Source organism: Chlorocebus sabaeus, chromosome 16 (genome assembly GCF_047675955.1).
Source record: "Chlorocebus sabaeus isolate Y175 chromosome 16, mChlSab1.0.hap1, whole genome shotgun sequence".
Lineage (NCBI taxonomy): Eukaryota > Metazoa > Chordata > Mammalia > Primates > Cercopithecidae > Chlorocebus > Chlorocebus sabaeus.
This window is the reverse complement of record NC_132919.1, coordinates 11,668,153-11,694,793: the sequence shown is the minus strand read 5'-3', so window position 1 is coordinate 11,694,793 and position 26,641 is coordinate 11,668,153. Positions and strand designations below refer to the sequence as shown.

Below are 26,641 nucleotides of genomic sequence, written 5' to 3'. Positions count from 1 at the left end.
ACACTTTCACCAACACATATTATTGCATATGGGAAATTTGCTAAGAAAGCAGATTTTAGGTGCTCTTACCATACATACATAAACATAACTATGTGAGGTGATGAATATGTTAATTTGCTCCACTGTGGCAATCATTTTACTATGTATATACATATCAAAAGCATCATACCTTAAATACATACAATAAACAGGAGGGCAAGTAATTTGGTAATATCCATTTGTATTTGAGATTTGTTTTGTATGTGCACAAATACAAATATAAATGTGTAGAAAAACTGCTGAAATAGACACACCCCAAATTATTATAGGAGCTATCATTAGGAGAGGTCAGGGGCTGAAGTGGAAAGTAAGGGTGACTTCATGTTGACCCTATATATTCTATACTATTTGAGTCATTTTCAACAACAAAAATGCTGTTAACTATTATTGGTATAAGAAATAAGTTCACTGTGAAAAAAAATGCATGGGAAGTAAATAGAACATTTCAAATAACTTTGAGGGGGTGGGAGGAAGACCATGAAATTGCAAGATAAACCATTCCTAAATGAAGGCAGAAAAAGTTATACTGGATTTATTTTAGTTCAGCTATAAAAACAACATAAAACTGCCAAAATGGAGACTTAAAGTGTGCAGAGAGTTACTACCCACCTCTGATTTATAGGTATTCTTTATGTATTAGCTAAAGATTTATTGTTAACTTTGCAAATAACGAGAAAACAGAGAAAAGGTCCTTAAATGCCAGAGTCCTGTGAGTGCAGAAGGGTTTAAGGATAGTCCAGGAGCCCTTGGGTTCATGAAGCAATATTTGTCCTTACTGCAGATGGTGTACTATGGACCATTCTATTTCATAAAAAAAAAGCGCTGTTGCAACCCAGTAACGAATTGCCACCTGTAGATTGTGAACGGGTCTACAGTTAAACTTCTTAGTGATGGATGGACTGTTAATTGTCTTGTTCGACTCACCTTTCGAGCCTCCCCTGCCACATCACCTTCTAAGGCACCCACTTCCCTACCCACAGCTCAGATATACCGCACCCTTCATTCATCTGCGCCTTTGCAGGTTGTTCCTTCCTGGGATGTTCTTTTCTACCACTTTCTCCATCTAGTAAAATACTCATCTTTATACTCTCTGCTTCATGGGGTTTCTCTTCCCTCTTTCCTACCAGGCTGGGCAGTTGGCTATGCCTTCTTCTGTGATCTCAAGTCACTGAAATTTTTAAATTTTTATTTCTGCTAATGTAACACATGCACGTAGTTTACAAGCTGTAATACCGCTACAAGGCTGGGAACAAAACACATGCCCATTTCACGCCAGTTCTGTCTCTCCAGAAGTCACCATTTTCAATTTCCTCCACCATTACTTTCTTTTTTTTTTGAGACGGAGTCTCGCTCTGTCGCCCAGGCTGGAGTGCGGTGGCGCGATCTCAGCTCACTGCAAGCTCCGCCCCCTGGGTCCACGCCATTCCCCTGCCTCAGCCTCCCAGGTAGCTGGGACTACAGGCGCCCACCACCACGCCCGGCTAATTTTTTGTATTTTTAGTAGAGATGGGGTTTCACCGTGTTAGCCAGGATGGTCTTGATCTCCTGACCTCATGATCCGCCTGCCTCGGCCTCCCAAAGTGCTGGGATTACAGGCGTGAGCCACCGCGCCCGGCCGCCTACCAGTACTTTCTAGATTTTACTCTTTATTGATAAAGAACATGCTTATGCTGCTGCTTTTTCATTTAAGACATTATCAAGGGACATGCTACTGTAGAATGTTGAGTATTCATAGTTATCGTTACTGACTTCCTTTCCCTCTCCCCATTATGGTTATATCAAACTTTTAGTTAAATTAACACTCAGTATGCCCATGAATATAACTATTGCTCACTTTGAATTAATTTTCTTTCTTGTATATCTTAATTTTTTCTGAAATTAATGAATGCCTTTATTATTTGCTTCCTGATGAGGTGACTTTGGGCCAACACCTGAAAGAACAGCAGGGAACCATGGAGATACTTGGAAGATGAACCTTCCATGCAGAGGCAAGCACTAGTTCAAAGGTCCTGGGGTGGGACTGTGCTTGCAGAGTTTAAGACCAGCAAGAAGGCTGGCGTGGGTGGAGTAGAACGGCAAAAGGAAGAGTGGTAACTGATGCGGGAGAGGTGGCACAGGCAAAATAATGGAGGGTCTTTTAGGCTATGGTGACATCTTTGGGTTTTATTCTGAATGTGATGGGAAACCATGGAAGATTCTGAACACAGAGATGACATGGTCAAACACCTGTTTTCACAAAAAGATTACTCAGACTACTGTAACGGGCGAAGACCGTGTTGGAGTATGGGTGGGAGCAGAGAGAGCAACCTAGAGGCTATTGCCATAGTTCAAGGCAGAGATGATGGTGGCTTGGACCCAAGTGTTAGCAGCATATAAAAAAAATCCAAAGCATTTGAATTTTGGATATACCGTGAAAGTAGTTTGTAGATTGGATGGGAGTGTAAAGTGACAGGAAGAACCTGTTAATTCCTGTTTGTCCCTCTCTAATTATAGGGAAAAGAAACTGAGGAATCAAGGACTTCAGTGACTTGTACCAAGCTATACACTAGTTCGAAGACAGCATCTATCATATTACCTGGCACATAGTAGGTACTTGTTAAAAATGAATTTTACTTCTGTTGTCTAGACTTCAAATCCAGTGTGATTTTCAGTATTCTATTCCATCACTTCTCAAGTTACATACCTATTATTTATTTCAATCTATCAATTAATCAAATTAACCAAACAGTATTTATTAATGTTCATTTTGTTTGCAGTTTTGTGGAAACAGAAGTGATAACTCTGGTTATGACAACATCACCACCATCACCACCACCAACAACAAATATTTACTGACTGGCTATCATCTGTTAGCTACTTTTCACACACTAATCTCATTTAATCCTTGAAACGATGTAATGGGGACGGTATTACCATTACTTCTATTTCACAGACGAGAAAACGGAAGCTCTGAGAAGATAAAATTATTCCCAGAGTTGGCCGGGTACGGTGGCTCATGCCTGTAATCCCAGCACTTTGGGAGCGCGAGGCGGACAGATCACAATGAGGTCAGGAGATGGAGACCACCCTGGCTAACACGGTGAAACCCCATCTCTACTAAAAATACAAAAAATTAGCCAGGCGTTGTGGCAGGCGCCTGTAATCCCAGCTACTCTGGAGCCTGAGGCAGGAGAATGGCGTGAACCCGGGAGGCGGGGCTTGTAGTGAGCCGAGATTGTGCCACTGCACCCCAACCTGGGCAACAGAGCGAGATTCCGTCTCCAAAAAAAAAAAAAGTATTCCCAGAGCCATGAAGTTAGTAAGCAGTGCAGCCAGTATTTGAACTATGGTCATGTTAGGAAATATAAAGCCTGTGTCAAAAGAGCTTATGAAAGACGTTTGTCTTCTTGGCAAGGAATGATCAGTGAACAAGACATGAAGGTGCGTAAATAAAGTGGTTCTATCTTTTGTGTTCTGGAAATCAGAAACAGAAGGCAAGGATCTGGAATCCTTGTCTGGAATGTAAGGTTGATTTTGAAACTTGGGTAAGATTCAGACGGAATGAAAGGAGAGGGGCCCCAAATGAGGAAGAGGGAGGGTACAGTCTAATCAAAGGCCTACAGATGAGCAGAGCGTTGCTGTGAGGGGCCAGAGAGAAGCCCGTCTGGCTGTAGGAAAGCTTCAGGCTCAGAAACAGTGGCACAGCCAGGTAACACCTCTGATCCTGGCCTACCCAATGATATGGCAAATTCCTGTTGGAGAAATTTTGTGTTTTTCATTGCAGTAGAGGCTCACTTAAGAACTTGATTGGACTTGGACATCCTTACTTTTAGGGTTCCCCTATACTACATCATAAAAAATACAAAAATGCACTCACAGCTCACATCAAATATAATTGTTTTTATAACCATATGTAATAGGATTTTACAATGTGCCTAGTTGAGGCCCTGAGCCAATACATGCTACATTCCAAAGTGAGGTATAAGGTGACTGACTATGCAGAATTCAAGAAGGTTTCAGAAGATGAGCTTTTTTGACTCTTCAACCCTTTACTCTGAGGATATAAAAGAGTCAGAAAGTTAGAGATTAGGAGGAAACTTTCATGAGGATTACTGGTGTGTCCCACCCACTGTGCCTTCAAGGGAGGATGTGGGGCAGCCACCTCTTTTCGCAGAAAATATGGAAGGAGGGACTTCAAAAAGACTACTCAGTGAGCTTAACATGTTTCTCCTGCAGTTTGACTGGCACAGGGGACTGGGGTCTAACTTATATCCCAGAAATCTAGAGTGCATACAAATAGCGGGCTAGCCCCGAGACATGTGGGCAGAGTATTCGGCATGGGAGGCCTCTTAGAGCTTGTTCCGGGAAAGGTGGTGTGCGAATCTCCAGTGGACCAGATGTGAGCCACTTGCATGGCTGAGCCGCTATAGGTTGTTTTAGAACTTGCCTAAGTGTTTCGTTTGAAGGAAGAAAGGGAATTGCCAGACTCTCGGGAGAAGGCAGAGAAAGCAATCTGTAGGGGTGAGGTCCCCAGTGACCAGGAGAGGATCTCCAAAAAACATATGTGAGCATCTCAACAGATAAGGGGGCAGCTTTCCGTCCATCTCTGGTGCCAACTCATAATGACTTGAGTCTGACTGCCCCCTTTTTTCCTTCCACCTTTGCCTCTCAGCCATGGTTATCCAAGTGGGAAAAAAAGTTAAAATGAATAATGAGAAAAGAAAAGAGTGGCTTAGCCTCGTGCCCTCCCCACCTTCCTTCCAGAGTAAATTTATGAGTTTAATTTAGTTGACATACAGTTATGTGGTTGCCACTTAATTAAATACTTACCAATTTTGATTTTATAGATTAAAAAGTATATTTTGAGACTAACATCTTATTTTATTCTCTTTTCTTAAACATTTAACAAAAGAACCTTAAAGGGCTCGTGTGTCCTACAGAACCTAATGGTCAAGACGGTCCTGAGTTACTAGAGAAGGAAGATCTCTGGGACTGGATTTTGAAGACGTAAATTCAAGTCTCTGCTCTAATATCTAAGTTTATGGCTCTGGCCTAGTTCATCCTCCTCCCTGGGCCTTGGTTTTCTTATATATGAAGTGAGGAGTTTGGATCAGCTGACTTTTCACGTTCTGGATGGTTCTAAGATTCCCATCTCCGGGTTTCATTGGTAGCTCATGGAACCGAACAGACAGTCCTAAGAAATGTTTGCTTGCTTAATGAGTAAATCAGCGACAGCTGGAGCCCACCCTAAACCCTCCCAACACTGGCCTTGCATCCCTTGGGAATGCCAAAGTGGTCTCTGGGTCTACCAGCCCCTGAAGGATGAGCACGTATGGCAGACAGTCCTCTTACCTTGTTGAGGGTGTTTAGGGCTGCCTGCGCTGCCATGAGTGCTGGCTCTGCCTTTGCCAGGTCCTCCTCACAGTCCTTCTGCTTCTGTTTCACCTCTAACATGATGAGGGCCACCTTCTGCTCCTCCTCATCTGCCATGGCTTTCTCTCTGCTCACTTTGTCAGTCTCCACACCCACCACCTGAATCAGTTTGTCTGCATCTTCATTTTTCTGCTTCAGCTCCACTTCCTGGGCGGCCAACTTGGTTTTCAGATCATCCACCTGTGTTGGAGAAGCACAGGACTTATCAGGAGTCATGACCAGAGGGACTGTGGGCACTGGACTAGTTACTGGCCTGTTGGGCATGACCTGAGGACCCAACTCTGCGGAGCAGAACAGATGACAGCTCCTGATACAAAGGTACAAAGCTGTGCTCTCGGATGGGACCGGGTTCCCCCACCTGGGTTTCTTTCTCAGGAACTCTGGATGTCCTCTCTCCACCATAGTAAATGTGCTGGAATATTCTAAATTACATGTGCCCTGACCTTTCTTTTTTATTTCTTCTTTCTTTTTTTGAGACGGAGTCTCATTCTGTCACCCAGGCTGGAGTGCAGTGGCATGATCTCGGCTCACTGCAACCTCCGCCTCCTGGGTTCAAGAGATTCTCCTGTCTCAGCCGCCCAGGTAACTGGAACTACAGGCATGTGCCACCAAGCCAAGCTAATTTTTGTATTTTTAGTAGAGACGGGGTTTCACCATGTTGGTCAGGCTGGTCTCGAACTCCTGATCTCAGGTAATCTGTCAGTCTCAGCCTCCCAAAGTGTTGAAATTACAGGCGTGAGCCATACGCCTGGCCCTGACCTTTCTCCTTGATGACAAAATGGCTTAGGCTGCTTCTCACTGACATTGGTAGCTATAGCTTATAAAGCTTCATGTACTTAACATAATACTTTTCACAGAGTAGGCCCTAATTTAATTAAAAGTGGCAAATGTGGAGTGTGCCAAAGATTTAAACAAGACACAAAAAGGGAATGTCTACCGTGAATCCTGAGAGACTGAACGTCCACATGGACAATGACAGACCATATATGAAAACTGACCTCTGATCCACAATCTGAAGCAACCTGCCCAGGAACCAACCCCTTTTCTACAATAACCAGCCCAGGAAGCCAGCTTGCTAAATCAGACTTGTAGGAAGTCTTCTATCTCTAGTAATATTCCAGGAAGACAAACAAAAACTCCTATAGCAATTGGCTCCAAATGGCCAGGACTTGATTAATGATAAACAACTTCCTTAATTTTTATCCCTGCTTCCAACCGTGGACCAACCAGAGAAAGCCAAACATGCTCCCCTAACCAATCACATAGAACACCGGACTTCCAGTGAGCCCACCTACTGCAGGGCATACTGGAAGCCTTCCCTGTTTTTACTGTAAAGTTTTTCTACTTTTCTGCCTGCCTTTGAGTGGCTAAGCACAAGTGATGGTGGCTGACTTCCTTGCTAGAGCCAGCTCTGAATAAACAGCCTTTGATTGTTCTCATGTGATTGGTCTTCATTTATTTACACAATCCTTACTAGAAATAGATGGCCAGATTAAAGTGGAACAGTAAGAGTCCCAGTGGCCCAGGCCAGCTGAGTTTCCCATCCAGCCCAGCCTCTGAAGTCATATGTCACCTGGAGGCAGTAATAAAGTGATGGGAATATCAGCACCTGAGAAAACATCTATTCTGCTCATGAGCTGGGAGGGAAGGACGGTTTTCTATCTACATTCAGATCAGCTGAGTGATGTGATCCCTGGACCAGCAGCATCAGCATCACCTGGGAACTTGTTAGAAATGCAGACGCTCAAGTCTTAATCCAGATGTACTGAATCAGAAATTCTGGGGGTGGCAATCTGTTTTAGCGGTGACTCTGATGCCCATCTAGGTTTGAGTGTCATTGGCCTAGTGTAATGGCCTTTTCAGACGCAAAGGAAAGACACAGACCTATTTATTTCTAGAAAGTAAAGAAGCTATTTGTATTTGCAATATGGTCCATAAACTTTACATTCCGGAACGGCCTCTTGCCTCTCATTTTTCTGCAGTCTATTTCATGCAACAACCAAAGGTTACTTCAGAGCTCCTGGAACACGTCAAACACATTCAAATGCTTTGTGATGCAAAATGCACAAGGGGAAAAATAAAACTGAGGCTTAGACGCTGCTGATAACTCCCTTTTCATGGCAGATCAAAAGAAAAGAAAAGGAAAGGGAAAAAAGAGAATGCTCTTTAATTTTGTGTATTCACAGAAACAGGAGACATTGTGTTAACCTCAAATGGAGGCCTGCTCCCTACAACTCGTCTTATATTCACGAGTTGAAAGGTTAATCCGTTTCCATCTCCCATTGTTCAGCTGCAGGGAGTTATTTCTACAGGGACAAAGATGCAATTGTAAATCAAAATGATTGAGCGGCATAATCACTCCAGTCAACAAACACACCAGTAACTTTTTGTTCCTTTTTAAATCTTGGGAGATCTGAGAAAATTGAAGTGACTTTTTTTTTTTTTTTTTTTTTTGGTTGCTGTTTTGTTGATTGCAGATATGGCTTATGACCTCAGGCCCAAGGTAAATAGCCACCAGCACTGTGAATAGGAGCTTCACAGCTCTTAAACCATGACATGGAGTGACAGGAGGGTCCCATCAGTCAGAATTAGGGCTCCCCCAACCAAGCTTCAGAGGACGTATAACTCAGGTTCATTTTATGGTTCTTCTGCAATAGAATGAGAAGTTGAAATGGTCACTTTACATCTTTCTCTTCTCCCTTATTTAAAACATCCCAGCTATACTTTGGAGGAGGTCTCTTTATTTAGACACACCCACACTTGGATGGGAAGGTTGAGAGGGAGCATGCCATAAACACAGAAGAGACCCTTTTCCTCAGCCCTGCTGGTCCCCTGAATCGGGACCATAGCAAATGGTGCTGACTGAGTGTGGTGACAATGCAGTGGTGGTGGATGACCCTCCCTTCTTCAAGGAACCAGGCACATGATGCTAAAGAGAGCAGTCAGGCTTCCCACGATGTTTCTGCAGTGCTCCAGTCAGCTGGGGCATAAAACTGAGAAGGAACTAGAAGAACTGAAAAGGAGTGTTTTCCCTGCATTGCCTATGGGGGAGAACTCTCTTTCTTCAGGCAGCTCTAGGATTTGGGGAAAGATGGGATAGCATCACTGGTGCCAGAGAAGGAGAAGCAGCCCAGGGCAATCAGCAGCAATAAATACTCCACTGAGGGCTGGAGACTGTTACAGTTTGGATATTTGACCCTCCAAACCTCATGTTGAAATTTGATCCCCTATGTTGGAGGTGGGGACAAGTGGAAGATATTTGTGTCATGGAGGTGGGACCATCATGAAGAGATGAATGCCCTTCCTGTGGGGGTGGGTGAGTGAGTTCTCACTTTATTAGTTCCCTTGAGAGCTGATTATTTTTAAAAAGCCTGGCACCTCCCTCCCCTCTCTCTCTTGCCTCCTCTCTTGCCATGTGATATCTGCACACATCAGCTCCACTTTCCCTTCCACCATGGAAAGAACCAGCTTAAGGCCTTCATCAGATGCAGACGTTGGTGCAGTAGTGCTCTGTGTACAGCCTGCAGAACCATGAGCCAAATAAACCTCTTTTCTTTATAAATTGCCCAGCCTTAGGTATTCCTTTAGCGCAACATAAACTGGACTAAAACAGAAACTTAAGAGATATTTTCCTGCTTACTCTGTGTCCATATAGTCATCCAACACTTTCTGATACGAATTTGCATTTCAAGGAAGCTTTCCTTTTAGATAACAGATGTCCTACCTAGGCCTGTAATATTTGCCTGCCTAATAAATGTTCACTTTTATTCTGGTTACTTAGTTTAAGTTTCCTTTGGAGAACTCTCACTTCCAAATCCTTATAGTTTCACTGGTGTATTCCAGCTGTCATTTGATCCTGCCTTGCCCATTGAGAGTATCCAAGTCACAGAGATTCTTCAGCTATGGGAAAACCAAGATGTACAGAATATCATGCAAGTCTCTAGCTCCAGCCCTGTTCAAATTAAGCTCTCTCTCTGACTTTTCAGTTATACGAACCAATTCATTCATTTTATTTTGTCGTTTTGCCTAAACCAACTTTAGTTGGTTTTTCACTGGTTGCCATCAAAAAGGTCTTGATAACTACATCATGTAATCTCAAGATTTTCTCTTTCCTCTCTTTACTTTCCCTCCCATCCCTTCCCATCTTCCCTTCATTTTTAGTTTTTTCTCACTAAATGAATTTGAGTTAGAATTTTCAGTTACAACCAAAAGAATCCTAATACGTCATCATGAAATATGAAACTTTCAACTTCAGGTAAGTTTGATGACCTGAGACTCTTTGAAAACCCCAAGATAAACTGAATGTAAGTTTCCAGATTGACAGATGTGTGGATGAAGTCCTATATGCAGGCAATTGGCAATGACCTTCAGGTCTTTTATAAACATTTCTTCAATCCAACAACCCTCTCTTCCTCATGACTACACCTGAGTTAGATGTAGGTGCTGGGAGGACTGTGGTCTCTGAGCAATGCCAATGAGGGACAAGTGAAATGCAAGTCAGGAATGGGGGACCTGGCAATGTCAAGAGAAAGGATGCCATGACACCAGCTGTGAGACTTCAGCTGACACTGATGCAAAAACAGAAGATGCTACCTACAGATCTGGTTGGACCAGCATTTGTCACCAGAGCCAGTGAGAACTGGAGGGGTCCGCCAGGATGTTTCGTCACACCTTTGGAAACCCAAGCCCACCACAGAGAGAAGGAGGAGGAAAAGACCCTCCAGAGGGAAACAGGCCTGTGGGAGAGTTTTAACTCTGAACTGACTGCCCCCAAAGACTAAGTTTTTAACTTGATGTGACTACGTCACAATGCAATGCAAAATTAATATTAAGAGCTTTCTACTCTTAAATGAATAAGATGGATCCAGAGCCATGTTGAATTCAGCTACAGAAAAATAAAGTTACATTTATGATCAGCTCTAAGAATGAAATTATAAGACTAAAGTTTATGGACTTTGACCAGGTGTGGTGGCTCATGCTTGTAATCCCAGCACTTTGGAAGGCCCAGGCAGGAGGATCACCTGAGGCCAAGAGTTTGAGACCAGCCTGGCCAACATGGTGAGACCTACTAAAAATACAAAAATTAGCTGGGAGTGGTGGCACATGCCTGTAGTCCCAGCTACTTCAGAGGCTGAGGCATGAGAATCGTTTGAACCTGGGAGGCAGAGGTTGCAGTGAGCCGAGATCAGGCCACTGCACTCCAGCCTGGGTGACAGAGTGAGACTCAGTCTCAAAAATGAATGAATAAATAAATAAATAAGCAAGTAAGTAAGTAAGTAAGTAATTAAATAAGTTCCTGAAATTTACAATATAATTGTTAATTTTCGTCACTATTACAATTATCATTACTACTTCTAACACAATTATCATTGCTAAATAGATTTGTCTTTTATCTGAGCTAAGGCTATAACATTCATTTTGCCTCCTCCCACCAGATTACCAGCATCAAAACCTCTCATTATCAAGCAGTAGGATACCAACACAAAATAACTCAAGTCCTTAGCCTTATACCACTATTTTGATGGTATACTTCAGTCTTTTTGTACCAAAGGAACAACTGCAGATTAAGAGTGTATTACAGAGATAGGAACCATAGACACCATTTTTACTAGAAGAATCATTACTATAACCATTGCTAAGTGTTTATGGAATGAATACCATGTGCACAATATTGCCGAGAATTATCCCCCACCCCCACTCTGAGCTCGCAGGTGATGTTGGGACTGAGCAGTGTTAATTTGCGTCTCCACCCATCATCTAGTCACCTGTCCATTTATTCACCCATTTGTAGGGTGCTTGCCATGTGTCAGTTCCTGATGCTAAAAGATAAATGAATCCTGGTCTCTGCCCTTGAAGGACTAATAGCAGCAGAGCTTGATAGATGCAGGAGAGGAGACATAATTCAAGGATGGAACCAGAGAGAAGGGAATGCATAACTGCTCAGAGTTTAGAAAGGGCTTCTGGAGCAGTGGGGAACAAATTGTTCAGGTCTTGGAAGTGATGACAAGGTGGGGGTACATGTAAAGATACAGAGATGTGAACCAGTTGTAGAGTTTTGGGGGCACTGCAAGAGTACTGTTGGACTCTAGGGTACAGTGTGGTAGAACTGAGGAAGAAAAGGATGCAGAAATATGCAAGGGTAGTGCTGGTCTAGGATGCTACTAGCATACGGTCTGGGGAACTAAACAGAATGTTATTCATTCAGTAATTTATTCATTCAACAAATATTTAATGAGTGCCCACTCTGTTTGGGCACTATCTTCTTTATTTTTGAGATGGAGTTTCATGCTTGTTGCCCAGGCTGGAGTGCAATGGCGTGATCTCAGTTCACTATAACCTCCACCTCCCAGGTTCGAGCTTTTCTCCTGCTTCAGCCTCCCGAGTAGCTGGGATTACAGGCACACACCACCGTGCCTGGCTAAGTTTTGTATTTTTGTGGAGACAAGGTTTCACCATGTTGGCCAGGCTGGTGTTGAACTCCTGACCTCAGGTGATCCACCTGCCTTGGACTCCCAAAGTACTGGGATTACAGGTGTGAGCCACCGTGCCCAGCCTCTGATTTATGTTCTAAATTGACCACTCTGGCTGCTCAGCTGAGAATAGACTACAGAGGGGCAAGACTAGAAGCAAATAAACTAGTTAGAAGGGTCTTGTGGCTATGAAGGTAAAAGATATCCGTGACTCAGCAGTAGTGCTTTGAAGAGGGTGAGACATGGTGGGATTCTGGGCATATTTTGAAGTCAGAGTCAATAGTGATCTTCTCATGGTTTGGGTATGGGTGTGAGAGTAAGAGGAGAGTAAGAAGAACCAACGATGTGGATCACCTGAGGTCAGGAGTTCAAGACCAGCCTGACCAATATGATGAAACCCCGTCTCTACTAAAAATACAAAAATTAGCCAGGCGTGGTAGCGCATGCCTGTAATCCCAGCTACTTGGGAGGCTGAGGCAGGAGAATCACTTGAACCTGGAAGGCGGAGGTTGCGGTGAGCCAAGATCGTGCCATTGCACTACAGCCTGGGTGATAGAGTGAAGCTCCGTCTCAAAAAAAAAAAAAAAAAAAAAAAAAAAAGAAGAAGAAGAAGAAGAACTAAGGATGATCCCAAGAACTTTTGCCTGTGTGGGTAATAGAGTTTGAATATACGTCCGTTAGCCGGGCGTGGTGGCTCAAGCCTGTAATCCCAGCACTTTGGGAGGCCGAGACGGGCGGATCACGAGGTCAGGAGATCGAGACCATCCTGGCTAACACAGTGAAACCCCGTCTCTACTAAAAATACAAGAAAATTAGCCGGGCGTGGTGGCAGGCGCCTGTAGTCCCAGCTACTTGGGAGGCTGAGGCAGGAGAATGGCGTAAACCTGGGAGGCGGAGCTTGCAGTGAGCCGAGATCGCGCCACTGCACTCCAGCCTGGGGCACAGGGCAAGACTCCGTCTCAAAAAAAAAAAAAAAAAAAAAAAAAAAGAATATACGTCCGTGAGAAATTTCATGTCAAATTGTCAAATGTTGGAGGTGGGGCCTGGCGGGAGGTGACTGGAACATAGGGGTATAGGTCTCATGAATGGTTTAGCACCATTCCCTTGGTACTGTCCTTGTGAGAGTGAGTTCTTGTGAGATGTGGTCATTTAAAAGTGTGTGGCACCTCCTCTCCAACTCTTGGTCTTATTCTTATTCTTACGTGTAAGATGTTTAGTCCCCCTTCGCCTTCCTCTATCAGTAAAAGCTCCCTGAGGCTTTCACAGAAGCCGTGCAGATGCCAGTGTAATGCTTCCTGTACAGCCAGCAGAACTGTGAGTCAATTAAACTTCTTTTCTTTATAAATGACCCAGCCTCAGGTATTTTATAGCAATGCAAGAACGGCCTCACATAGTGGGTGATGCAAGAGGTAGTGGGTGCTGCTGGATTGAGAGTTCAGTTTGTTGAAATCATCCAGGTAAGAAGTGTGTAAATCAAGATGTTGAAAGTAGGGACTTGGCTGGGCATGGTGACTCACACCTGTAATCCCAGCACTTTGGGAAGCTGAGGCGGGTGGATCACTTGAGGTCAAGAGATCAAGACCATCCTGGCCAACATGGGGAAACCCTGTCTCTACTAAAAATACAAAAATTAGCTCGGCATGGTGGCGGGTGCCTGTAGTCCCAGCTACTGGGGAGGCTGAGGCAGGAGAACTGCTTGAACCCAGGAGGCGGAGGTTGTAGTGAGCCAAGATCACGGCCACTGTACTCCAGCCTGGGCGATACAGTGAGGAAAAAAAGAAAGAAAGAGAGAAAGAGAGAGAGAGAGAGAGAGAAAGAGAGAAAGAAGAAAGGAGGGAAGGAAGGAAGGAAGGAAAGACTCAAGAGGACAGAATTGAGAGATATTTAGAAAACATAGAGAATTTATTAATTTTTAAATGTGGGAACTGAGGAAAGGGAAGAGTCTAAAATTACCCCCCAGCTTCCGGCCTAGGGAACTGGATAGATAGAAGTATCATTCATTGAAGTAGAGAATATAACATAAGAAGGTCATTGTTGATGGTTTCAGATGCTGAATCTGATGCCAATGAGGCAGGCAGTTAGCAGGCAATCGGCACGATTACTTGCAGGCAACTAAAAGCAATGCAAACGAGGCCAAACAGGTTAGCGCAAAGACCCACCCCCTAGTAGAAAGGAACTGCTCTAACAATCTTAACAATAAAGACAGATTGCACACATCCTGCTTTAGGCACAGAAAAGAATGTAACAAAGAAGAAACCAGCTGAAACTGGTTAAATCCAAGATGGTCAAAAACCTGACCAGCTGTCAACCCTTGGCTTCATTATGTCCCTATTACCATAAAATTTCCATGAGGAAACCTCCCACTCCCATCATGCACCTGACACTATGATAGTTTCAGATTAACCATATTTAGTCAAGAAAAGTCCTTATTCAGGGAATTGCATGCCTATTTCCCAGAAAACTCTTCTCTTATTATAGAATATTTTGTGCCTTCATTATGATTTTCCATATAGTATGTGAGCCCTCCATGTTGGGCGTGGCTTGTTCTTTTTAGCATACCGGCATTCCTCTCTTGAGTGTGTGCATAAAGCTTACATACTATCACTTTGGTCTTGCTTTCAAATTCTTTTGTGTGGCAAAGACAAGAACCTGTACTGGCTCCTGGCAAGACCAGGACTTGGGAGGATTCTCCACTGTGTGCAGCTAGAGCTGGAGTCACTTAATGGTATAGCCAGGCATCTCCTTGTTAAATAGAGATCACCTAAAACAGTAACACAGAAACTGTGCTTTCTACAGTCTCTGCTCAAAGACTCAGGCTCCGTACAAAATAGAACACTGGGTTCTGCCCCATGAGAGGATCAAAGTATTCTTACTATCCCTTACTTCCTGGCAACCATTCTTCACACAGATGGGCCAGCAATTCCGAGAGGATAAATAGATAGGAGGGAGAACAGGGCTGGTGGAGAATGTTGTGAGGGCATGATAGGTGGTGAAGAGAGGAAGGACAATGGGGAGGTGGAAGATGTTTTTAAAAATCTGGTAGTACTGCATTCTGAGATTGTATTCTATGCCGTTTGCTACAGATTCAGAGATCAAAACAAACAGAAAGTGATCAGGAGAAAAGATGTTACCTTTCTATAGCAAAAGTAAACTCCTAGGACCTAGACTGGGATCTGTGTAGCTTACCCTGCCCTGAACTGGAATCCTAAGAAGGGGTTTTCATCATCATACAAAGGGAAAGACAGGGGTATCACAGATAATTTGCACATGCCATTTGTTGGCAAACATTGAGTTTGAACTGATCCCATGTTGCCTGAAGGTCAATAAAGAAGAAAAAAGGTCTATATAAAACTACAGAGCAAAGAATGGAATAGCATGGAAAAAAAAGAAGGGGAAGGGGAAGGGGAAGGAGAAGGGGAAGGGGAAGGGGAAAGGGAAGGAGAATAAGACAAAACTGAAAATGATCCATTACCAGACCTAGGAAAAACATGGAGGAACCTGTTTGGCATTATCAATAGGATACTTTCTGTGAAACTGTAGCAGAAAAACAGGCCGAAATAAAAAAGCAATAGGATGCATTGAAAAAAGAAAGGATAAAATGAGAAAGGGTTGTTAGGAAATTAAAAATTCAATGGCATAATTAAAGTCTTCATTGCAAGCCTAAGAAGCAGAAGCAATATTACACACTATTAAATTAGTATTGGTGAGGGTGAACTTGAAAAGCTCTCCTACAATGTAGAGAAAAAAAGCCAACGGGATGAAAGCAACACATGAGAACGTAATAGATACGGGGCACGGGGACCCCATCCAACTGACTATTGCTCCCAGAGGAGAGACCAGATCTGACAAGTGAAACCATATCACAGAAGGACCATTTCCTGAGCAGAAGAAAGACTACATGTATAGATTGCGAGGGATCACTGCATCCCACTAAATGAACTTAAATCCTTTAGGTACATTTAATACTTCTGAATCAAGAAACTGAAGAGGGGCAAAAGGACAAGCCAAAAGGAGAAAGTTCAATAGAACAATTCCACAGGCAAAATGAAAGGCTTAGATAACTACAGGAACACGTGATGTCCAAGAATTAGGTGGATCACGATTTCAGTTTAATTGTGCAAATTCATGAAATTTCACCACCTTAATGAGAGGCTGGCTCTGCTGCTGGAGAAGAGAAAATAGAAAGGGGTCATCGAGGAGGCAGTATTTGATGGGCGTGAGCAGAGGCGAAGCAGCTGCAAGAGTTGGCCCCAACTCCCAAGGGAAGATGAGCAAATTGACTGAAATAAACCTGTTCCATTTGGAGGAGTAAACAGAAAAACATAACAAGGACAGGATGACAGGGGCCTTCTTTCTTTTTTCTTTCTTTCTTTTTTTTTGAGACGAAGTCTCACTCTGTCATCCAGGCTGGAGTGCAGTGGCGTGATCTTGGCTTACTGCAATCTCTACCTCCCGGGTTCAAGTGATTCTCCTGTCTCAGTCTCCTGAGTAGATGGAACTACGGGCACCCGCCACCATGCCCAGATAATTTTTGTATTTTTAGTAGAGATGGGGTTTCATCATGTTGGCCAGGATGGTCTCAATCTTCCGACCTCATGATCCGCCTGCCTTGGCCTCCCACAAAGTTGGGATTACAGGCGTGAGAGCCACTGCACCCAGCCAGAAGGCGCCTTCTTTCAATGGCCAACTAGTCAGATAGAGATTAGAGATGCATGAAATGAGATAGGACTTTTTGAAAAACTGAGGTTCCAATGGCTCTTTGACAAATAACGGAGTAAGCCAAAACAAACAAAAATGGTATAACTCTGCAGCCATTTCCCATTTCCTTTCACCATTCATTTCTTTTGGTTTTCAGGACGGAAGGGAAGTGAATTGGAGAGGAAAAGGAAGAAATTGCAAAGAGGAAGAGGGAAGAGGTGCTTCAGGGGATTCCAGCAGCAATGAGAGGGGGTGGATCAGACCTGAGTGGGGGATATGCACTTCTGCTGGGGAACTCAGTCTGAACTTTTGGTACTGTTTCTGGTGGTAAGGATACTGTTACTATGGATAAGAATAAACTTGAAAAGCTCTCCTACAATGTAGAGAAAAAAGGGATGAAAGCAATACATGAGAACATAATAGATACTGATGACATGGGAGTCCCTGGAAAACCATAAATGTTTTTCAGATCTTGATTGTGATCCCTCCAGTTCACTGGAAAAGGCTGCTTCGGCTCCAACTCCCCTGCAGGTGGAGGGAGTGGGACATTGCTCACCTGGGCGGAGGTGCTGTGCAGCTTCAGCAGCCCGTTCTCCAGCCGCTCTGTCTTGCACTTGAGCTCTTTTCTGTGCCTGTGCAACAAGCTCTGGTAGAGTCTGATGAACTCCAGAAAGGACTTGGGAGTTGTGTAGTTGTAGCGCTGTTCATTGCTCAGATAAGACTGGGATGTTTGGTTGACACTTGTGTGGACAAAGGCCATGAACTTGCTAATTGACTGCTTTACCGTGGGCTAAAACCAAAGAGTAAGAAATGAAAAGATTATCTCCTGTTGAAGATTAGAGGCAACAGCTCACCCCTCACCCCACCCATTCCTCCACCATGTGGAAACCTATGCTCCAAGCTTGATCTTTAACCCTGACATCCTGGACATGGAGTTCGTTGTACCCTCATCTGGGAAGGACCTTTAGGAGTGTCTCCTTTTCCCTCTCACCTCAATGCCCTCTGTGTTCTGCAAGAAGCGGAGGCTGACAGACTCCAGTGCTTGCTGAGGCCACTCGTGGAACCAGTGGATGGCTGTGCAGTTCACAATGGCTGGGAACTTCCTGCTGCGGACCCTTAGCTTGTTCCCCACAGGGGAGAAACAGAGAGTCACCTGAGAAGTCAGAAGGGTGGGGAGAACCAGGAAGGCATCAGAGAAATACTCACAGAGAGGCAGATATGGCCTTGGGTTCTCTAGCTCCCGGAAGATTGGGAAGCACATCCAACAGAGACAATATCTGTAAATGCTAGCCAGCCTCACCAGCCAAGAGATCAAAAATGCTGAGACTGCATGATCCACACGGGATGCTGCTGCCCTTAAAGCAGATGAGAAGGGTGTCCTGGCAACTGTGCTCAGGCTGAGAAGGGTGCCGCACACTCACCACCCACTCTAGACAATCAATAAGAACAGTTGTGCCCGAAATATCAATGGAAGCTCCCATGAATCATCTCGGGTCTCTGCCTGCCCCTGTCAGTAAAGGCTCTTTACCTTCAGCTGTCGCTGGACCCGATCTATAAAGAACTTCCAACAGTTCTCTCTGTTGTCAACCAGACCCTGGCTCTTGACTTCATTCCTCACATTGCTTATGATGTTTTCGACTTCATCATCAGAGTAGAGATCTGGTATCTCCCCTGGGAAAAAATGGAGCACAGATAGGCAGCCTTGGCATCTCACTAAATGATGCAATGAGACATGGGAAGTTATCCTACCTTGGGAAACAGGTCAGTGGTTTTTAGGTCACGTACCAACTCTTTTGCTGGTGAACCTGGACAGACACCATGTCTACTCCAAACCCAGGGCAGAAGAATGAGTATGTTGATGATTGGAACAGAGGGTAGGGTACCCTCTTGTCCTGGGGTAGACAGTTGGTAGCACAAGAGCCTTCAACTGTCTTCTCTTCTTTTGCTCAAAGCATTTATTTCCTAACTACTGTTTTGCCCTTTTTGTATTGTGCCCTCCAGGAGTTTAATATTTAGCAGGAAACATGGCTAATAGGATCAAAAATAGCTATAAGACCCCCAGTAAAAAGGGCCATAACAAACATACAGATAGGTCCATATATTTAACAAGAGCAAGCTATCACTGTTTATGAGAGAAAATGGGGAGAAAGTAGAATGGCTTCATGGTATTTAGTACACAATAGGCAGCACGCCTTAAATCGATGGGGAAAAGATGAACTATTCAATATATGGTACTACATTGGGAAAACTGGGATCTGAAAAGATTATGGTTAGATCTTGATATTTATTTTTATTCTTTTTTTTTTTTTTTTTTGAGATAGAGTTTTGCTCTTGTTGCCCAGGCTGGAGTGCAGTGGTTCAATCTCAGCTCACTGCAACCTCCGCCTCACAGGTTCAAGTGATTCTCCTGCCTCAGCCTCCCGAGTAGCTGGGATTACAGGCACACGCCACCATGCCTGGCTAATTCTTTTGTATTTTTGTAGAGACAGGATTTCACCATGTTTGGCCAGGCTGGTCTCGAACTCCCGACCTCAGGTGATCCAACCGCCTCGGCCTCCCAAAGTGCTGGGATTACCGGCATGAGCCACCGCGCCTGGCCAGATCTTGATCTTATACAGCACACTAGAGTAAATGCCAACTGGATCAATGATTTAACTAAAAAAAGGCAGGAAAATAAGAGAAAAAATGGGGGAAATAATCTCTGAGTGGGGAAGGATTTTCTAACTGTATCTGAATCAACCTATGTTAAAAGGAAAATAAATTTCATGAATGTATAAAAATTGACCAATCTGACTGCAGAAAAATAAAAATATTTCATGACAAAAATATCACAGGCAAAGTATAGCAATAAGAGCAAAACACAAAGAATAAACTAAGAAAATATGTTATAGTAAAATGGTTAATCTTAATATGTAAAGAAATTCTCTACAAATAAAGAAAAAATCAATAATTCAATAGATAGATGAGGTGAAGGATATGAAAAGAAAGTTCATGGTGAAGGAAATAAAAATTTCTGTTGAACATTAATAGATGCTTCACCTCGCTCACAATAACAGAAATATACATCAAAACTACACTTAGTTACTTTTTGTTTGTACAAATGAGGTTAATGAACAAGGACAGTCAATCTCACTCGTAATGAAAATGTATATTAAAACAACACCTTATTATTATTATTATTTTTTATCAGATTGGCAAAAAATCTGAAAGTTAAATGAAAACACTGTATTAATGATGCAGTATGTGAAAGTAAAATTATATGCTTAATCTCCCTGATGAATAACAATTTTTAAAATCCCAACTAAATATGCATAAATTAGTATATTATGACCAAGTGTAAACCCTGTCCTGGAAATGCAAGGAGAAATACTAGAAAAAAACTATGAAAATAATTTACTACATTAATTGATTAACAAAGTAAAACAATATGACATTGAAATGGATGCGTAAGGTTTCTAAAAACTGCTAGCAAACTAGCAATAAATGAGTTTTCTCTTTAATAATAGATATCACCCCCAAACCTACAGCAAACATACCTAATAGTAAAATAAAATATTCTCTTTCAAATCAAGAATATGACAAATATGTCTGCTATGGTGTTTTCTAGTCATCATTATATAGGAGGCTCCAAATTGTGCAAAAAGTGAAGAAAAAAATAAAATGTGTAAGGATAGTTAAGGATGTAATAAAACTATTACTGTTCAAAATCTAATTTTCTACTTAGAAAATCTAAGAGAATATTCACGTAAACAACCGGAACTCATAAGAGCATTTAACAACAAGCTTGTTGGATAGAAAATTAATACTGGAAAGTAAATCACATTTTGTACCTCAGCAAAAACAAATTGTTAATTGAAAAGTTATCAATTAAAACACCAAAAAAACCCCGCACAGAGCAGGTAAGTAATAAATATACAAAGGGACGAGCCAGATCTTCATGTGAAAGCTACAGCATACTATTGAAGGGAATAAATGAAACCAGAAATAAATGGAGAGAAATACTGAGTTCATGGAGGGATGATGAGGTATCACCGCTTTCCCAAAAATGCAATTTCAATAAGAAATCAAATGGGTTTCTTTCTTAATTCTGACAAATATTTCCTAAAATTGATACAGAAAAGCAAAGGATGAAAAATGGCATTGTTGAGAAAGAACCAGAAAGAGTGATTTGTTCCACCAGAAATCAAGTCTCCTTATGAAGCTATCTTAGTTAAAACAATGTGAAATTAACACTGGGGTGAATAAATAGAACAATGAGTAAAACACCTAGAAATGGATCCAGATATAAACAAGAAATTGACATGAAAAATCAGGAGGCAGGGACTTTGGGAGGCCAAGGCAGGTAGATCAGGAGGTCAGGAGTTCAAGACCAGCTTGGCCAATATAGTGAAACCCTGTCTCTACTAAAAACGCAAAAATTAACTGGTCGTGGTGGTAGGCGCCTGTAGTCTCAGCTACTCAGGAGGCTGAGGCAGGAGAATCGCTTGAACCCGGGAGACGGAGGTTGCAGTGAGCTGAGATTGCACCACTGCACTCCAGGCTGGGCTACAGAGAGAGACTCTGTCTCAAAAAAAAAAAAAAAAAAAAAATCACGAGGCAGACAAGGGCTGGACTAATTAACAAGTTATGTTAAGATAATTCAATATTGATATAAAAATATAATTAGATTACTATATAAAAGTAATTTCCAGGTGAATAAAGACATACATATGAAAAGTAAAACAGTGATAATTGAAAAACCACAGGCAATTATTTTTATGGCATTGGGATAAAACAACATTTGTGAAACAGAGCACAAAAGGCACAGAAAAAAGACGATTACAATATTAAAACTTAATTGGCACAACAAAAGTCAGATATAGACTTCCAAAAGATATTTACAGTCCATATAATGAACAAAAAAATCTAAATATCAAAAACGTAAAGAATGTCTGAACTTCATAAGAAAAAGACAAAAAGCAAAAGATCCAAAGTGCAAACTGTATAAATAGGCAACACATAGAAGAGAAGCAGTAAGGCCAGGCGCTGTGGCTCACGCCTGTAATCCCAGCACTTTGGGAGGCCGAGGCAGGTGGATCATCTGAGGTCGGGAGTTCGAGACCAGCCTGACCAACATGGAGAAATCCTATCTCTACTAAAAATACAAAAAATTAGCCAAGCAAGGTGGTGCATGCCTGTAATCCCAGCTATTCAGGAGGCTGAAGCAGGAGAATCACTTGAACCTGGGAGGTGGAGGTTGCAGTGAGCCAAGATCGCGCCATTGCACACTCCAGCCTGGGCAACAAGAGAGACACTCCGTATCAAAAAAAAAACCAAAAAAAAAAAAAAAAAAAAGAAGAAGAAGAGAAGCAGTAAGAGCCAATAAACGCTTGAAATGATGCTCAGTGTCACCAGTGAAAAGGGAAAGGAAAATAATAGGATTTAATTTCATGCTTACTGGCAAAAATTAATATGTCAGGTAAGCCAAATATTGATGAGGTTAGACAGAAACAGGTGTTCATGTACTACTGGCCAGAGACAAGTGTATGACTACTATGGAGAACAATTTGGCACTTTTTGGTAAACTTGAAATGTACACATCAGACAAACTAGTAATCTAGGTATTGGACACCTTTTGGAAAGAAACCCTTGCAGATGCACAATAAAATTTTCTATTTTGCATCATTATTCATAATTACACAAGTGTTTGTTTTATTGTGTTTAGAATGTCCAAATTATTTTGTAAGGAAATAGGAAATACAAAAAAACACAACGGGAAAATGTGAAAACCGTAAATTTTATTCTTTTGAGAATTTTGTCTGGGGAAGGTTCTAGGATTGTTGTTTGGCTGTCACTTCAAGTCAAAGAAAATTAATTTAAAAACGTTCAGGATGGAGATAATGGGCTATGTTTGAAAGTGGAGAAGAGGGAGAGTCAGAAATTGAAAGAAAAGATGGAATAGAGAAAAATTCTGAATTAGGAACTAGGGGTGGGCTCCTAGCTCAGACAAAAAGTTGGCCTTGGAAAGGAGGAATGGTAATACTGGAGGAAAAGAGAAAACTGCAAAATAATAATAATAATAATAATAATAATAATAATAATGGAGACAGACTGTGAGGTATAAAGTAGCTGTGAGGTCCAAACTAAATGACATCAGTTTTCTCAATGAAAAAGATGAGATTGAGGGAGGTAAGAATGAAGAAAATACTATAGCTAAAAAGTTGCAAACACTGGATATGATATCAAGGTGAATGTGGTTCACTCCAGAAAAGCAATGGGTATGAGAAAAGCAAAATGTTTCCATTTCTAGAACAAGTCTTTACGTAGCTGTTGAAGTTATCTGGGACTGGGATCATATACAAGTTCTTCTTTAATGTGGTCTATTTTTCACCAACATGATGCTTTTGTAAAAAGTATTTTTAAAGCTGTTCACACATGCTTTTCCTTCTTCTGTAACTGACAGAAATGTTAGCATCACAGGAGTGTTAGCGATGAAAGAAGTCATTGGGACCATGTTACATCCCACTTTCTTTTTTCTTTTCTTTTTTTAAGACAGACTCTTGCTCTGTCACCAGGCTGGAGTGCAGTGGTGTGATCTTGGCTCACTGCAACCTCCGCCTCCCAGGTTCAAGCAATTCTGCCTCTGTAATGCCCAGACCGTTTATTCCCCGAAGAAGACCACCAGAGTCCAGAGTCAAAGCTAAGCAGCAAGGATCTTTATTACAGGTTCGAACCTGGAACTCTCCCTCGCTCGCGAAACGAGACGGGCAGGAGAGCTCCCCCACTGAGCTCCGAGCAGTGTTATATAGTCTAAAAAAAGTGGGCATAGAATTATTATACAAATCAGATATATGATTGGCTAGTGTTTGAACAAGGCGATTTGGCTAACTATGATTCGTTCCCGCCATTTCTGATATTTCGGTTCAACCTTTGAGGTGGGAGAGCAGGTTTATGGCAGCAATAGTTTATCTTACTTAAAACACATCTTGTGACCTTGCCTCAGAACTTACAAAATTTCTGGTACGTGCAGAAAAACAGGTACTCACGAAATCTCTGGTATGTGCAAAACAAAATCTCTGGTATGTGCAAAACAAAATCTCTGGTATGTGCAAAACAAAATCTCTGGTACGTGCAGAAAAACAGGTACTCACAGAACTTACGAAATCTCTGGTATGTGCAAAGATTAGAGAGCAGAACAAAAGGGTGTAGCGGGGGGGCGGGTACACATCTATCTTTGTGTCCTTTCACCTCAGCCTCCCAAGTAGCTGGAGTCCCAGCTACTACAGGCGCACGCCACCATGCCCAGCTAATTTTTGTATTTTTAGTAGAGATGGGGTTTCGCCATGTTGGCCAGGATGGTCTTGATCTCCTGACCTTGTGATCTGCCTGCCTCGGCCTCCCAAAGTGCTGGGATTATAGGCGTGAGCCACCGTTCCCCGCCCATCCCACTTTCTTACGGACTTTGGTGAGGTGCTCAAAGTAAGTGGTCTGGCAGATGATCAGTAATAATCAGTGTGTGAGTAATTGTGATTGTATCAGTCATTGAAGCTGCTGCACTTTCTTGAACGACTGTATCTGGAGGCAACTCACGCCAACTTTCCAACAAATTATGGCCTTCATGGTTTGACAGCACTAAACCAATTAGGAGTCTACTAAGAGTTTCATACTAATTAGCTTTAATCATTTAAAAGGTCGAAATAAAAAAATGAATTACCATGAAAGTGATCATTTACTGTTTTCCCTTAATTGTACCAACTTGTTTAATTTCTATTCTTTGAGATAGTTAATGGCATGCATATAAAATTCCCATACTATAATTTGTCAAAATCAAGATCTTACTAATAGAATGACTCATTTCAGCCTCTTCTGATAAAAATAGGAGTGAAAGAAAACTGGTAAAAAAAAAAAAATGATATTTAGCATGTGTTGAAAGTTTAAATAATAATATTTAATGGAATGTAGAAATTATGTGAAGTTCAATTTTTACTATTCATAAATAAGCTTTAATTGACCATAGGCAGGATCATTAGGTATTATCTGTCTCACGCACGCCCGTGTGAAGAGCCCACCAAACAGGCTTTGTGTGAGCAACAAGGCTGTTTATTTCACCTGGGTGCAGGCGGGCTGAGTCCGAAAAGAGAGTCAGCAAAGGGTGACGGGATTATCATTAGTTCTTATAGGTTTTGGGATAGGCGGTGGAATTAAGAGCAATGTTTTAGGGGCAGGGGGTAGATCTCTCAAAGTACATTCTCAAGGGTGGGGAGAATTACAAAGAATCTTCTTAAGGGTGGGGGAGATTATAAAAAACCTTCTTAAGGGTGGGAGAGTACAAAGTACATTGATCTTTGTAAGGGTGGGGCAGAAACAAATCACAATGGTGGACTGTCGTCAGTTAAAGACTATTTTCACTTCTTTGGTGGATCTTCAGTTGCTTCAGGCCATCTGGATGCGTACGTGCAGGTAACAGGGGATATGATGGCTTAGCTTGGGCTCAGATGCCTGCCATTATCTATGGCTGTTTTTGCCCTACAAAGACAGAGCTGAGCACTTGTGACAGAGACTGTGTGATCTGCAAAGCCTACAATGTTTACTTCCTGACACTTTATAGAAGAAATTTGCCGACCCTGGTTTATTAATACTCTTAATTCCAAGATGTTGAAAGCACCTGGGCCACTTAGAGACATTTTCCATGCCATATGATGGTGGTATTTGTCACAAGATCCCTAGAACCTTTAAGAAGAAGACCATCAGATGGAATATCTGGGGAAAAACATCTCTGAATTGGGAACAAAAATTTGCATTTTCACATTTGTTCCTATAATGCCTCTTGACAATGTTCTCATCACTTGTTTTGTGATGTAGGTAGTCATGCTGAAAGCAGGAAACTGAACTGCCAGAGGGGATTCTATGATGTGAACAGGGGCAGAGGATATTTAAATGTTTGAGAAGTTTCCTCCTGAGACCTAAAGTTGGGAAACGCTATTTCTAACTCCAAGTAGTTTCAGCCTTCATGCAGTACTTGGAGTTAGAAATAGTATTGAAATATTCTAATATTTTGGAAGCCAGACTAATCACCGTCTTCTATACGTTAGTACGGGACTCCTTAAAGACCGCAACTGCTTTTCAGGAAAGAGATCCTGATCATTTAACATGGATTAGTTAGTTGGACCTTGGCGATAAAAAGGGTGAAGCTAAGGATTAGATTCCCCACTTCACACTGGTGTAAGGACTTCGACCCTATCTAGACCTGATAGTTTAAAAAAACATTTCCCTATTCTTAAAGGAGAAAAAGCAAGGGAGGGTGGAGGCTATTTCAGGAGAACTTTCCAAAGCAACTGTCCAATCGTAATATTTAACATATGAGATGGCACATCATTCTCATGCTGTTACCAGCTTTACTTAAAGAAGTACCTCCTGAATGTCAATTATGGGCCGGGAGATGTATTAAGAGCTGACAATATAAATGATGAAAAATTGGACTCTGCACAAGTAATAGCTGTCAGGCCTCTGAGTCCAAGCTAAGCCATCATATCCTCAGTGACCTGCACGTATACTTCCAGATAGCCTGAAGCAACTGAAGATCCACAGAAGTGAAAATAGCCTTAACTGATGACATTCCACCATTGTGATTTGTTTCTGCCCCACCCTAACTGATCAATGTACTTTCTAATCTCCCCCACCCTTAAGAAGGTTCTTTGTAATTCTCCCCACCCTTGAGAACGTACTTTGTGAGATCCACCCCCTGCCCCCAAAACTCCACCACCTATTCCCAAACCTATAAGAACTAATGATAATCCCACCACCCTTTGCTGACTCCTTTTTCGGACTCAGCCCACCTGCACCCAGGTGAAATAAACAGCCATGTTGCTCACACAAAGCCTGTTTGGTGATCTGTTCACATGGATACATGAAACAATAGTTACATCAGTGTTATTTTATTTCCTAAACTGGGAAGTAGGTGTTTAATCCTTCTCCTTTTTTTTTTTTTTTGTATTTCTGGATTGTTTAATAATGTAAATTAATCAACAACAAACAATAATCTC

The 26,641-nt window shown here is 42.2% G+C and overlaps 1 protein-coding gene across 1 annotated transcript in view; it reads right to left on the bottom strand.

Moving 5' to 3' along the window:
- The window catches only part of DNAH9 (dynein axonemal heavy chain 9), a 372,533-nt gene that overhangs the window by 120,636 nt on the left and 225,256 nt on the right, over positions 1-26,641 (bottom strand). The window contains exons 46-49 of the mRNA XM_008010391.3: positions 18,148-18,290; positions 17,611-17,772; positions 17,176-17,409; positions 5,371-5,631 (exon numbers count right to left, since the gene is read on the bottom strand). Of these exons, the coding sequence (XP_008008582.3) occupies positions 5,371-5,631; positions 17,176-17,409; positions 17,611-17,772; positions 18,148-18,290 (800 nt within the window). The remainder of the gene's footprint in view (positions 1-5,370; positions 5,632-17,175; positions 17,410-17,610; positions 17,773-18,147; positions 18,291-26,641) is intronic.